Source organism: Hemibagrus wyckioides, linkage group LG21, assembly GCF_019097595.1.
Source record: "Hemibagrus wyckioides isolate EC202008001 linkage group LG21, SWU_Hwy_1.0, whole genome shotgun sequence".
Taxonomy (NCBI): Eukaryota; Metazoa; Chordata; class Actinopteri; order Siluriformes; family Bagridae; genus Hemibagrus; species Hemibagrus wyckioides.
The window spans coordinates 2,039,981-2,053,956 of NC_080730.1; the positions used below are offsets into that span (position 1 = coordinate 2,039,981).

Here is a 13,976-nt window from a genome sequence, read left to right on the forward strand (position 1 = left end):
TACAAATGCACGGGCGGCTCAGTGCATGGCTAGTAGATTGAGAGTTTAAATCTCAGCGATGTGACAGCCACGAAAGTGTAAATTAACCCTGTGCTCTGGGTGTGAAGGGCACCTCAATTTTCCCCAGCCTCACTCTACAGCCAATCACATGCATTCGTGTCACAAAAAGCTAGTTAGCACTTGGTGAGAGGATATGTAAAGACTATACTATCAATGGAAAATAATAATAAATTAATCTTTATTAAGTAGGATGCTTATTATGCATAAAAAGTGCTCAAGAGAAGTCGGTTTATACCAGACACATGGCTTTGTGTATATGTAAATATTCAAGCTAACATCTGGAGGATTATAAGTGTCCTCCTTCCACCACATCAGAGCCGAGACATCCCTCTCACTCAGGAAAATGTTTTATGATTATATGCACAGTGATGTTGAGCACACTTTTGAGCTCTGCCTCCCTTTCTGCTGTTTTCGTGACTGTCGTCATGATCTTCACGTCAAATCGTACTCTGACATTACACTTTCATACGTTTTTCTTTTTTTCTAGAAATTCCAGGTTTGATGATTATCTAAGGATCTGCACAAGCAACACTCCAAAGAACCACAGGATATATGTGTCATCTTGTGTATGCTTACACAATACTAAAAGCAGATATGATCAAGCCTTAACACATCCCCAGGAACCAGAACTACACACATACTCTGAATGAAAACAATAAGGAAACCAATCACAAACCACAAATTTATCAGGGTTATATATAGACAACAAATTACCCAGAGGCCTCCACCATCTGATATCATCATTTTACATGCAAGAACGAACAGAATTAACATTATTTTGGATAACAGGAATAGACAAAGACACCAAAAACAACTAAACAAGCAAGTGTAGATACTAGCTAGCTACAAACATTTTTTCTTCATAACATCAATATGGGGAAGCAAGAAACCAGACAAATTGACTACACTTGATTGGTTAGCATTAGCTTCTCTACTTCTGCTTTCGTCTTTATACCCCAACTCCACCCCACCCCAGACAGAAACAAACACTTTATGATCATTCTTCATAATCTTGAATCAGTTGCCTACTTTACATGCAATTTCAATGCTTCTAAAACCACAAGGAGGAGCCATGGGATGTTATGGCACCCCATGGCCCTGGACTCCCTAAGAGACCGCTAAGAACACAAAACCACCGGGAAACTTCTCTCTCTCCATCTGTCCTACAACAATGTGCTAGCGATAGATCAAAAAATTGACTGGTGTCATCACTTTTGGTAATTATTTTATAGTCGGAAACCAACGCTGTCCGCTCTGGAGCCCCTCAGAGAGCCGTGGATTTAAAATGACTGATCTATATAAAGCACTGACATTATTAACCCTATTAATAACTGTGCCACTGGGACAAACTACTGTTCCTGAGAGCCGTTAACACTGTACATTTATTCACAATATTCAATTACTATAAATCCTCGTGCTCCTGCTCCAGCCAAGATTTTACTCCGTTATTACACCACAGCTACATGGTTTCCCATATTAGAAAAGCTGGAGACTTATTACCATTAAGTGGTGAGAAGATATTAGCTGTTTGTGTTCTGCCAATAATAGAGAATGCACTACTTTACTCTGTTGGTACAGCACTAAAGAACACTCGCGCTGGTCAATTTATCAGTCTGGCTCAATAGCATGAACAGTCTTTCTAAATGTTACAACACCCCTTAGCCTGAGAAGACTATAGAAATTTCCCTTTAAAACAAACAACCCATAAGAGAAGTTATGATTTCACTATATAACAGTTTTACTGCAATGAACTATTACTAGAAATGAGAAACTGGAGTGATATGAGCAACGCGTCTCTGTGCTAAACACCGATTGTCCAATCAAATACCTGCTGAATAAGAAGTTTAATTTGAGTTAAACACAATAAGTCTACCGGAATGACTGACAATGGTGTGGTTCTGCCTGTTACACAAAGATGGATGCAGACAACTGTACACAACGTCTTTGTTGAATTCCCCTTCACTGGAACTAAGTGGACCAAATCTGTCCTGACAATGACCTGTGCACAAAGCAGCTCTGAAGACCGGTTTGGAAAACTTCTTTAACAGATCCCTGACCACAACCCCATTGATCACCTTGGGGATGAAACAGAATGCAGATGCCACTTGACATACATAAATTTTCCACGGCCACGCCCCAAAATCTAGTGGAAGCTTACAGTAACAGCACTAGGGTAACTAATTCCATGTTGATATCCATGCTTATGGAAAGGGCATGCATGGGTGCAATGGTTAGGTGTACGTATATAGTGTACCTTGATTAGGATTGGATCAATGCCAACATCCTCTGAAATAGACCGATCAGGCGTAACATTATGATCACCTGTCTAAAATTGTGTTGGTCCACATTGTGCTGCCAAACCCGTCCTGTACTGTGTATTCTGACACCTTTCTATCAGAACCAGCATTAACTTCTTCAGCAATTTGAGCAACAGTAGGATTGGATCACACGGGCCAGCCTTCACTCCCCACATGCATCAATGAGCCTTGGCCGCCCATGACCCCGTCGCCGGTTCACCACTGTTCCTTCCTCGGACCACTTTTGATAGATACGGACCACTGCAGACCGGGAACACCCCACAAGAGCTGCAGTTTTGGAGATGCTCTGATCCAGTGGTCTAGCCATCAAATTCGGCCCTTTTGGTCAAACTTGCTCAAATCCTTACACTTGTCCATTTTTCCTGCTTCTAACATCAACTTTGAGGACAAAATGTTGACTTGCTGCCTAATATATCCCACCCACTAACAGGTGCCATGATGAGGAGATCACCACTTCACCTGGCACTGCTCACAATGTTATACCTGATCAGTGTGTGTTCTACATATATTTAAAAATCAGACACAATGGTCAGGACTCTAGTTTATAACTGGGCCCAGTGGTTGGGGTTCAGCAAAACTAATCAGGAAGATATAGGAGAATAAATTAGGGGAAAAAAATACTTACAGCACAAATTTGATGTTAAATCTAGTTTATAGATCACTAAAGAAAAAGAAAGAAAGAAACAGAAAGCAGAGGGGGAAAAGAAAACGAGTGAGTCAGGGAGAAATTATGATCCATCATGTGCTAATGAACTGATGAACTCGACTTCCTGTTCTGTTCTGCTCTGCATGCACATGTGTGTGTGTGTGTGTGTGAGAGAACACACATACACACACAAAGTGAGCAGCTCTGCAAGTGTGAAACTAACCACGGCCTCTGAGCATTTCTGCACAACATTTCCACAACTTGCACTTCTCTGATGGGAAACTGGGTGAAGTTATATATAGCCACATGTATTAATAGACTACAATCAAGCTATAAGACACAGGCTCCTGATCCTGGACATTTTTCAAGTTTTTTTTCTAATTTAAAACAACTGATTTTGACAAATTAACTCATTTGCAGCTCTTCCTGAAGTGGAACGAGGACATCAGATGGACAGCTCATGTTGGACGTTTGGGGGACAAAGTTAGGGAGGCCAGATTAAGATGATCCAAGATTAAGTTTGGACATGTCCAGAGGAGGGAGAGTGAGTATATTGGTAGGAGAATGTTGGACATGGAGCTGCCAGGCAGGAGGCAAAGAGGAAGGCCAAAGAGGAGGTATATGGATGGAATAAATGAGGATATGAAGCTAGTGGGGCAAGTGTTGAGGATGGAGAAGATAGGGATAGGTGGAGAGAGATGATTCACTGTGGAGACCCCTGAAGGGAAAAGACGAAAGAAGAAGCAGCAGCAGCTCTTCCTGAAGTGAAAATGGGCGTGTCCTCTAATGAGCTCCCCCTGATCTGACCAAAAGCATCACGTAACTAATCCTGCCTTCTTGTTTTCTTCTTTTAAGTCTCTTAAAAGTCACAGTAAGGTTGCACGATATGACAAAAATATCATATAACAACACTTAAAGTGAACCCTATACCCCCTTCGGTGAACTGGATTTTAATTTGGTCAGACTTATATAAAATGCAGAAAAGGCGTTCTGTGGTGTTTCAAGGAGCCAAAAATCATTACTACTGCAGCTAAAACACACTGATAGAGTTATACATTCATAATAAGTGCCTGGAGCCCATCTGCTGCTATACACAGTTTATCAGGAAACCCACTGAGACCACCAGTAGAGTGTGTGTGTGTGTGTGTGTGTGTATTATATATATATATATATATATATATATATATATATATATATATATATATATATATATATATATATATATATATATATATATAAATTACATGTTTACTATTTAAAAAGACAGTGTAGAGTGAAATACTCTTACATCAAGGTTCATGGATGGATGAGGAGCTTAGTTCTTGTCAAGGTTTCATCCTCATGAGTTTTTTTCTCTCATCACTGTATTCTGGCACGTTTATTTGGGCTCTAAATCTACATCCTGCACTACATATATACAGTATATAGCCAAAAGTTTTGGGACACCCCTCCAAATCATTGAGTTCAGGTGTTGTTTTTCAGGGGTTGGGCTCGGCCCATTAGTTCCAGTGAAAGGAACTCTTAATGCTTCAGCTTCATACCAAGACATTTTGGACAATTTCATGCTCTTTGTGGGAACAGTTTGGGGATGACTGAGCCAGGCCTTCTCGTCCAACATCAGTGCCTGACCTCACAAATAGAGAAATGGTCAAAAATTCCCATAAACATACTCCTAAACCTTGTGGAAAGTCTTCCCAGAAGAGTTGAAGCTGTTATAGCTGTAAAGGACGGGACAACTCCATATTACATTCATGTGCATGGAAAGGCAGATGTCCCAAAACTTTTGGCAATAAAGTGTGTGTGTGTATATATGTATATATATACACACATAGACGTTATACACCATTTTGTTCATAAAATGTTTTTGGAAAAATGCTAGGTTTTTTCATCTGCATGACACACACACACACACACACACACACACACACACAGCTAAGCCCATTTGCTAATAACAGAAAATTCCACTATGTTCCTGACTGAAATGCCGTAACACCAAATCTACACCGTTAACCAGCTAGCCAGGTGGCTAACTCACGCGAGCTTAATTGTATCTCCTTTAACTCACCAGCTTATCCAATGTGACTGTTATTAAAGTGGTTATCTGACGTATTTATCATTATAACTTACCAAGCAAATGAGCGTAATATATATTTTAACAACCTAAATGTATAATTAACCAATGACTTTAAAACACCAAACGTACCTCAGAAAAAAATAACGGTCAGGACTCGGGTCTCGTGCCAGCAAACACCAGGAGGGAAGAAAAGACAACCGGCCAATTTTGAAAACCCCTGGCATCAAGCAGCGCGCGACGTTTCTCTCCACGCGCGCGCCAACACGCGCTGATTTCATGCGGAGAAAGTCTGATTGGCTCGTTGAGAGCACGTGAACGCAAATAAAACAAACAGGCGCAACCTATTGGCCACTGTGGGCGTCAGTCATCATGAACGCCTCCAATCGTCTATGCAAACTCGTACACACTAAGCCCGCCCACTGGCATGCCAGCGCTGTGCTGTGATTGGCGAGAAAATGGCGTTCAAACATTTAGCCTCAATCCTGCTGTTTTTAGATGTAGATCATCATTTAATCTCTTTTTTAACTGGTTTGTGATTTCAATAAACTGGCCATGTCACAAGATTACTCACACAAAATAATGATTTATAATGGTTTTGTTTTAATGTTGCCAAAGAAACAAGATTTAAGGTGCTTAATCATGCCACTGCCTGCTAACAAAAACTTCTCAAAATAAGGTGCTTTTATTCTTCTTCTTCAAGAAAAGCATACAGTAATTCTCACATACAGTATGTCATTTGCTTTGCTGCTCCGTCTGATGAAGTGCGGTACAGATTAATTAATTAGCATTCAATAAATGAATCTGTTAGTCTTTCAGGATGAGCGGTGCTTTGACCTGAGCGGCCACCTCGGCTCCCAGCAGCTCCTCCACAATGACCATGGCGAACTCAAAGGCAGTGCCTGGACCTCGGCTCGTGATCAGATGTCCATCTTTCTGAACACGGGCCTCTGAATACTTGTAGTGATCTAAAAAAAACAAAAACAAAATGGGGTTGAGGTCAGGACTCTGTAGGTCCAGTCAAGTTCCTCCACACCAAACTCACTCATCCATGTCTTTATGGACCTTGCTTTGGTCACTGGTGTGCAGTCATGTTGGAACAGGAAGGGGTCATCCCCAAACTGTTCCCACAAAGAGCATGAAATTGTCCAAAATGTCTTGGTATGAAGCTGAAGCATTAAGAGTTCCTTTCACTGGAACTAAGGGGCCGAGCCCAACCCCTGAAAAACAACACCTGAACTCAATGATTTGGAGGGGTGTCCCAAAACTTTTGGCTATATAGTGTATATAACAAACTGTTAACAAGCTGTTAAAGTAAAATAATCAACAACAGGATGATGTCATGACGTGAATTTATTGTCATGACAAAAAGTGCATTATTTATCCTACATCAGCATGTCCTGAAGCATTTTATTCCTCTTATTAGCACAGCAGTCTGATGATTAAAATTTTTACATAAATGTACATTTTAATGTCTGTTAAACAAGTTTTGTCGCTTTTATTATAGCAGCTATATACACTGGTTCTCTCACCAGCCTCTTTTTACTCTCTTCAACTGAGAAACTGCAAAGAAGTATAAACTCCTGTGTCCTGAAGATATGGGAAAGCTTAAAGTTACAGCTTTTGTGTGCGATATATATATATATATATATATATATATATATATATATATATATATATATATATATATATATATATATACATACACACACAGTATTTTCTGCACGCTTTTCCAGCCTTACCTCCAGCCATCATCTTGTCTTTGGCACCTGGGTGGGTCGTAACCGTACTGCCGTAACCAATTCCATGAGCCAACAGTGCTGTGGGGCCTGAAACCCAAAGCATTATTATTATTATTATTATTATTATTATTATTATTATCTCCTCATACTGTAGGTACGGCTCCTCTATCGCTCCACTGACAAAAGATGCTAACAGAGTGGCTATTAATGTTCTTCTTGTCCTCCTGATCCAATAAATCACGGTTCAAAAATAATAAAGCAAAAAAAATGATGTGAAGAGAAAAGTCACCCCAAAGAGCTACAAAGCAAAAAAAAAAAATCAATTCAGTGTTATCTAATATTACTGACGTATTCGGTTTCTTTCCAGCTCTTTGGGCCATATTTAGAAAAGCTCTCTGTCTACTGTGCCAGCATGCTGACTCCGCACTCTGATCATACAAAGCTTTCATTTAAAGAGAGAGAGAGTGGGAGACAGAGACAGAGGGAGAGAGACAGAGGGACACAGAGGGAGACAGAGAGAGATATAAAAAGACAGAGAGAGAAAGAGAGACAAAACAAGAGAAAGAGAGAGACAGACAGACAGACAGATAGAGAGCAACAAAGAGACACAGAGAGAGAGACAGACAGACAGACAGTGAGACACAGAGATAGAGAGACAGAGAGTGAGAGACACATAGATAGAAAAAGACAGACAGACAAATAGATATATATAGAGATTGACTACAGGTAGATTTATCAAGACTAACACACACTCATTGCAGGTTCCTCAGTTTCTGTAGATCTTATAGAGGAGAATGAGGACATGAATTCCGCTCGAACGCTACAAGACCATCACAAAAGGAGTTTATTCTGGGGGGAAAAAATCAGGAGTGGATCTGTTTCCCTCCTCAGCGTCTCTCCTTCACGCTCTCACAGCTCTCCTCCTCTCTGACAGGTTGATGCAGTGCTGGAGATCCTACACTATAAAGTAAGCTAGTGTGTGAAGGAATGCCAGAGGCACCACGGCTCACTCGTTACACACTCCTGTGGGACCTCCACTCATTTTCTAGGACACTTCTCCACCCCCCCACTTGCTCCGCACCAGTGCCCTCAATTCCCGACGTCCTTCCTGAGTCCTTCATCGGCAGAGCTGATGACACGTACCCTATAACTATAATAACCTTCATTATAGAACCATGTGTCCATCTAACGGTCAGAGAGAGCAGGAAGATCTCACCAATTTCAGCCGTAGCTCATTTCTGAGATCTATTTATAACTTTTGTTTTAAAATTGTATAAAAAACAAACAAACAAATAAACAAAGGCAGATCTTAACTACTTCTTTAAACCAAGAAAAATTCACTCCCAGAACAAAACTCTACAGATTTTTTGTAGTTTGTCGTTTAGGATTAAGGTACCAGCTGTTTATTATATTTATAAACTTGTATGAAGGTTCTGGATAAAAAATCTAATAATCTAAAATAAAGAAAATACTTCCTGTTCGTATTATTTCTGCATTAATGTATAAATCTGTTGACCATCTCACACTCCAAACGTCCTTCTCCATTACAGTTCAGGAAAAACGTGCGTGTTAAATTTCATCCACTCATTTTCACACACACACACACACACACACACACACACACACACACACACACACACTCCTAGGACAGCTGCACATGAAGTTGCATCATCAGAATTTCCGGATGATCACAAGAAAAATAATTTCTCCTGTTCTGTTTCTTCCTTTTTTTTTTTAAAGATATTGTGATACTGACCGGTGAGATCAGAGTGAAAGCACAATCCTGTTACATGAATAAAAAATAAATTATTTAATAAATAAATAAATCAATATTTTTAAAAAAGTAATGTCCTTTATGTCGTCGTGTCACTAGCATGACAAAATCGTGCGTGTTTGCTAATTCTAATTTGCTTAGCTTAGATACATGATACTGTGACAAATTATTTTAAAAAATTTAAAAAATTATCATATGGGCTTCAAAAGATCACCCAATTGTGAGCTTGCAGACGTATGACTCAATGAAATGAGACTTTCAGTAAATATGCGCAAGTGTGTGTGTGTGTGTGTGTGTGTGTGTGTGTGTGTGTGTATGTGTGTGTGAGGTTAATGTGTGTCAGGTATGCGGTGGATTAAACAGTACCTGCGCAGATGGCAGCGATCAGACCCTTCCTGCCCTCCTGCTCCTTCAGCACTTCCTTCACAGCAGGAGACTAGAGAGAGAGAGAGACGTCACACATCATCAACCAGACACACAGACACCGAGCTTCCAACCTAAACATCCTGTGAGAATATCTACAGAATCTCCTACAGATTCTCAGGGATCCCTAAACTCCAACCTAAACATTTCTGCAACAACCATGCACTGATGATCCTACAATTTCTTAAATTCCTAACAAATAATTTAGGTCGAATATTGACATCTGGACATTATTATATCAGCAACATAGCCATACCCATCTGATCACCTGATCAACTTAGCACATAAACTCATCAGCTGCTCTCTGACTTCCTTAAAGGAACTGTACAGATCACGCTGCCACAAAAGGGCAACATCATCCTGAAACATCCTTCTCACCCTGGACATCACTTATTTCAACTGCTGCCCTCTGGCAAATGTTTCAGGTCCATTTTTTCTTTGTGACACGGCGCATTCTCCTGCTGAAAGAGGCCACAGCCATCAGGGAACACTGTTTCCATGAAAGGGTGTACATGGTCTGGAACAATGTTTAGGTAGGTGGTACATGTCAAAGGAACATCCACATGGATGGCAGGACCCAAGGTTTCCCAGCAGAACATTGCCCAAAGCATGACCCTGCCTCCGCCGGCTCGCCTTCTTCCCATAGTGCACCCTGGTGCCATGTGTTCCCCAGGTAAGAGACGCACACGCACCCGGCCATCCACGTGATGTAAAAGAAAACGTGATTCATCAGACCAGGCCACCTTCTTCCATTGCTCCGTGGTCAAGTTCTGATGCTCACGTGCCCATTGTTTGAGCTTTCGGCAGTGCACAGGGGTCAGCATGGGCACCCTGACCGGTCTGTGGCTATGCGGCCCCATACACAACAAACTGTGATGCACTGTGTATTCTGACCCCTTTCTATCAGAACCAGCATTAACTTCTTCAGCAGTTTGAGCAACAGTAGCTCGTCTGTTGGATCGGATCACACGGGCCAGTCTTCTCTCTCCACGTGCATCAATGAGCCTTGACCGCCCATGACCCTGTCTCCGATTCACCACTGTTCCTTCCTTGGACCACTTTTGATAGATACTGACCACTGCAGACCGGGAACACCCCACAAGAGCTGCAGTTTTGGAGATGCTCTGATCCAGTGGTCTAGCCATCACAATTTGGCCCTTCATCAAACTCAAAGCTCAAATCCTTACACTTGTCCATTTTTCCTGCTTCTAACATCAACTTTGAGGACAAAATGTTCACCTGCTGCCTAATATATCCCACCCACTAACAGGTGCCATGATGAGGAGATGAGTGTACTCAGTATAGTGAATATAAGGTGTGCAACTAAACACTAGGGACATTCCTTGAGGAATTCCTGACTCCGCCCTCTTCTCCTCCCCCGGGATGGGTGAAAGGAGTGGGTTTAGGGTTTTGTTCCTGGTCCGTATCAGGATCCCGGTTTTAGTGTTTAGATCATGAACATTCAGTCCTTTTACTCAGACTCCGCACTCATGACATCACTTCCTATTAAATCATTTACATCACGGATCACATTAATGTTTTATTTTAAGCTGAGATTCACAGCATTCGGCTTTTCCCCCAGGCCAGAATTTTATTAAATTACTGTAATAATTTAAAAGCATCACAACAGCATGCAAGTCCTTTAACTTCTTACTGAAATTAATTTTGTCATTTATTTAAAGTTCAAACCTTCAAAACTTCAACTGAGTGTATTTTAAATAAATACAAAGATTAAGCCCATTTTGAAAATATATTTTTACTAATTTAGAGCGTATAATTATTATTAACATAATATAATAATAGCATATAATTTTTATTAATAATTTATTTTATTTATTTATGTATTTTTATACAAATTTCTAAAATAAAATAGATGCATAAAATGAAGTAAAATGCATACAATAAAATACATAAATGTTCATAAAATGTCAAATGATAAAACAAAATTTTAGAAATTTTATATATATATTTTAAACACACTATTAATATTTAATGCCTCAGAAACTCATTAACTAAGTCCTCACCTCGGACAGGTTCTGCGCTCCCAGCAGTCCTCCGGGTAACAGAACCACATCGTATGGGCCCTGAAGTGGAATTCTAGTGTTAGTGACATTAAAACCCAGTTTATAAACATTTATAAGAGTGTGTGGAGCAGAATACACACCACACTGCTGACTTACTGTTTACATTTTAGCTTCTGATTCACGGAAACTTGGAAAAGTTTAAACATGTACAAAGATATTTTTGTGTTTGCTTGGAATCTAATACAACACTGTTGCAGTGATAGGACAATTCCACCAGGGGGAGACACTACACCCAAAACTGTACCAATGATGATAATAATAATAATAATAATAATAATAATAATAATAATAATAATAATAATAATTTGTGAATTATAATTGTGTATTTAGATTTAGGTTATTTCAGGGAAAAGCGTTAGAAGAAAATTATAAAATAATGAGAATTTTATATGCTAATTTATTTTATATAATTAAAATTATATTAAATAAAGCGATATAGTAAAATTTAGATCAAATAAAATTATATAGTGCCTGATAAAAATGTGCAAGTATGTCAGTATGAAATAACAGTGCAGTATGTAGAATATAAAATCACAACTGTATCAAGTAATATAATATTAAATTACACTATATTGCCAAAAGTTTTGGGACACCCCTAATTGAATTCAGGGGTTCGGGGCTTGGCTTAATGCTTCAGCTTCATACCAAGACATTTTGGACCATTTGTGGGAACAGTTTGGGGATGACCCCTTTGTGTTCCAACATGACTGCACACCAGTGACCAAAGCAAGGTCCATAAAGACATGGATGAGCGAGTTTGGTGTGGAGGACAAGAAGGCCTGGCTCGCAGTCTCCACTCTAATTCATCCCAAAGGTGTTCTATGGGGTTGAGGTCAGGACTCAGGACATATGGTTTGTGTAACAGGATCATTAAAGTATCTGTTGACCTCAATATTATGTGTAGTTTTTGAATGCTGACCTGTTTCGAGGCTTCCTCCAGACTCGTATCTGGACAGATTTGGACGTCACGGCTGCACTGAACAGGATCCTTCCCTGTTAATCCTGCCAAAGTCACGGCAATCTGTTTTACACACACACACACACACACTTTTTAACTGATTAAATACTCTTACTGACAGACACCAAGATGGCAAATCTATTCATATCCAGTTAACCCAAACAAAACAACTCTTAGTGGAGAGCTGAGTCAAATAATTTGACTCATTCAAGTCATGAAACTGGTACATGGAAACATGAGATGTATGTCCCTCGTCTTATATTTTTAAACGTTCCTCTCTTTCTCTCTCTCTTTTTTTTAACATCTCGCTTTTAACAGTAGAGGAACATTACAACTCAATAAAGAGTCGATTCATTTTGGTGAGTCATCTAATATGACCCACTAAAAAACAGAAACTCCTAACACTAAACTCATCACTTTCATGTCCTATTACTAAAAAATATATAAATGGCTGAAGTATGAGACTCGTGTCAGAAAAATAATTTGTTTACATTTATTTCTGCAAAGCCACATGATCGGTTAAAGAACCATTTTATCTCAGCCATTGAGTCGGTTCATATTGGAGAGCTGAATCAAATGATCTGACTCGGTGAAAAGAGACACAATTTCCCCATCACTAATAATTAGATAAATCTTCAAAACACGAGACTTATATATCTTGCGTACTCGTGTAATCTTTACCGACTTTTTTTTAACTCAGGCAAGAGTCGAATCTTTCTGACGAACTGAGTCAAATAATCTGACTCACTGAAAAGAGCCGAAATTCCGACCAGTAATATTAAAATAAATTTGAACCAAGAATCCCTTTGCCTCATCATCTATTTAAACCCATTTTTCATTACTTTTCTTCAAATCTCGCTCTTAATAAAGGCATTTTCCAACTCGACCAAGAGTCGATTCTTATTGAGCTGAGTCAAATAATTTGATTCACTGAAAAGGGCCAGAATAATTAGACAAAAAGTAATGGATGAAAAGGCTCAGAAAAAAACTCCTAAAGAATTTAGATCCAGGGGTTAGAAGAGCACAGATATGTGTGTGTGTGTGTGTGTGTGTGTGTGTGTGTGTCTGTCTGTCTGTCTGTTTTATTTATATAATTCTCAAAATCCATCATCATGACAGCAGCAAACTTTGACATTTCGGTTCATTAACCTGAACCCTGCTTCTCAGTCCAGACAAGTAGCTCTAATGTAGCAAACGTCAGCTAGCTATTTCTCACTGACAAAAATAAAAAATATAATAAAACAAAATGCATGTTAGCACAAGTAGCACAATTTAAAGTATAAACCCAGTCCGTGCAGATGACCAGCGTGTCTGCAGGACTGGAGAACGTCAGACAGCCGAGCTATGCTAGCTATGCTAACTCTAGTGCACTAGCTAGTTTAGCCAGGTTAGCGCTGTATATAAGCTACAAACCCCGGCTCTCCGCATGACGTCCACCGGTATCACTGTCTCCATCTCCTCCGCTCCTTTGGCCAAGATCACTAAAGCTCGCTTTGCAGCCATGACTTTCACCAACAAACCAGGAGGAACTGGGAGATAGCGGAGCAGAAAGCGCTGGAGCTGTAAAATCACGGCTTATCTCCAAATGCCGCGAATTTGTAAATGTAGTGCACTAGCTAGGGCGTACACGCCGTTCTATCACACACTAGATAGTGCACTTATGTAGGAAGTAAAGAGCAATTTATTTTTCGCATGAGGTATTTTTGTGTGCATAAAATAAAAGTCCCGGTTTGTGGGTTAGTTGAATTGAGGAGAAAAAAAGAATTCGTGTTTATATTTATTTTTATTCTATAAAAAAAATAAAATAATAATAATTAGATAAAATTTAGTTTTAAAAAAATGTAAAAAAAAAAAAAAAAACTTTTTAAACTGAATGACATTTATTACAATAAAATAAAAT

General features: G+C 39.5%; 2 protein-coding genes across 6 annotated transcripts in view; both read right to left on the minus strand.

Moving 5' to 3' along the window:
• kcnab2a (potassium voltage-gated channel subfamily A regulatory beta subunit 2a) overlaps positions 1-5,386 on the minus strand; it is a 79,266-nt gene extending 73,880 nt beyond the window's left edge. For 4 of the 5 annotated variants that reach the window (XM_058372900.1, XM_058372899.1, XM_058372898.1 and 1 more), the window contains exon 1: positions 5,228-5,386. The gene's annotated coding sequence lies outside the window, so the exon portion shown is untranslated. The remainder of the gene's footprint in view (positions 1-5,227) is intronic. The other variant, XM_058372897.1, reaches the window with a different exon arrangement.
• A 292-nt stretch (positions 5,387-5,678) lies between these two features.
• Positions 5,679-13,668, minus strand: park7 (parkinson protein 7). Its single transcript, XM_058372902.1, has 6 exons — positions 13,490-13,668; positions 12,038-12,139; positions 11,059-11,118; positions 8,978-9,047; positions 6,838-6,924; positions 5,679-6,063 (listed from the first exon to the last, which is right to left on the minus strand). Exons 1-6 carry the CDS (start codon positions 13,577-13,579, stop codon positions 5,903-5,905), a joined length of 570 nt encoding a protein of 189 aa, XP_058228885.1. The 5' UTR covers positions 13,580-13,668; the 3' UTR covers positions 5,679-5,902.
• Between the last annotated feature and the right edge of the window lie 308 nt (positions 13,669-13,976).

What these genes read in the sequence shown, in the direction of transcription:
- park7 (XM_058372902.1), bottom strand. Translation starts at nt 13,579, where the DNA reads ATGGCTGCAAAGCGAGCTTTAGTGATCTTGGCCAAAGGAGCGGAGGAG. An exon ending in TGGAGGAAGCCTCGAAACAG is followed by an intron (nt 11,119 to 12,037) that starts GTCAGCATTCAA and finishes ATTCCACTTCAG; the next exon opens with GGCCCATACGATGTGGTTCT. An exon ending in GATCGCTGCCATCTGCGCAG is followed by an intron (nt 6,925 to 8,977) that starts GTACTGTTTAAT and finishes TTTGGGTTTCAG; the next exon opens with GCCCCACAGCACTGTTGGCT.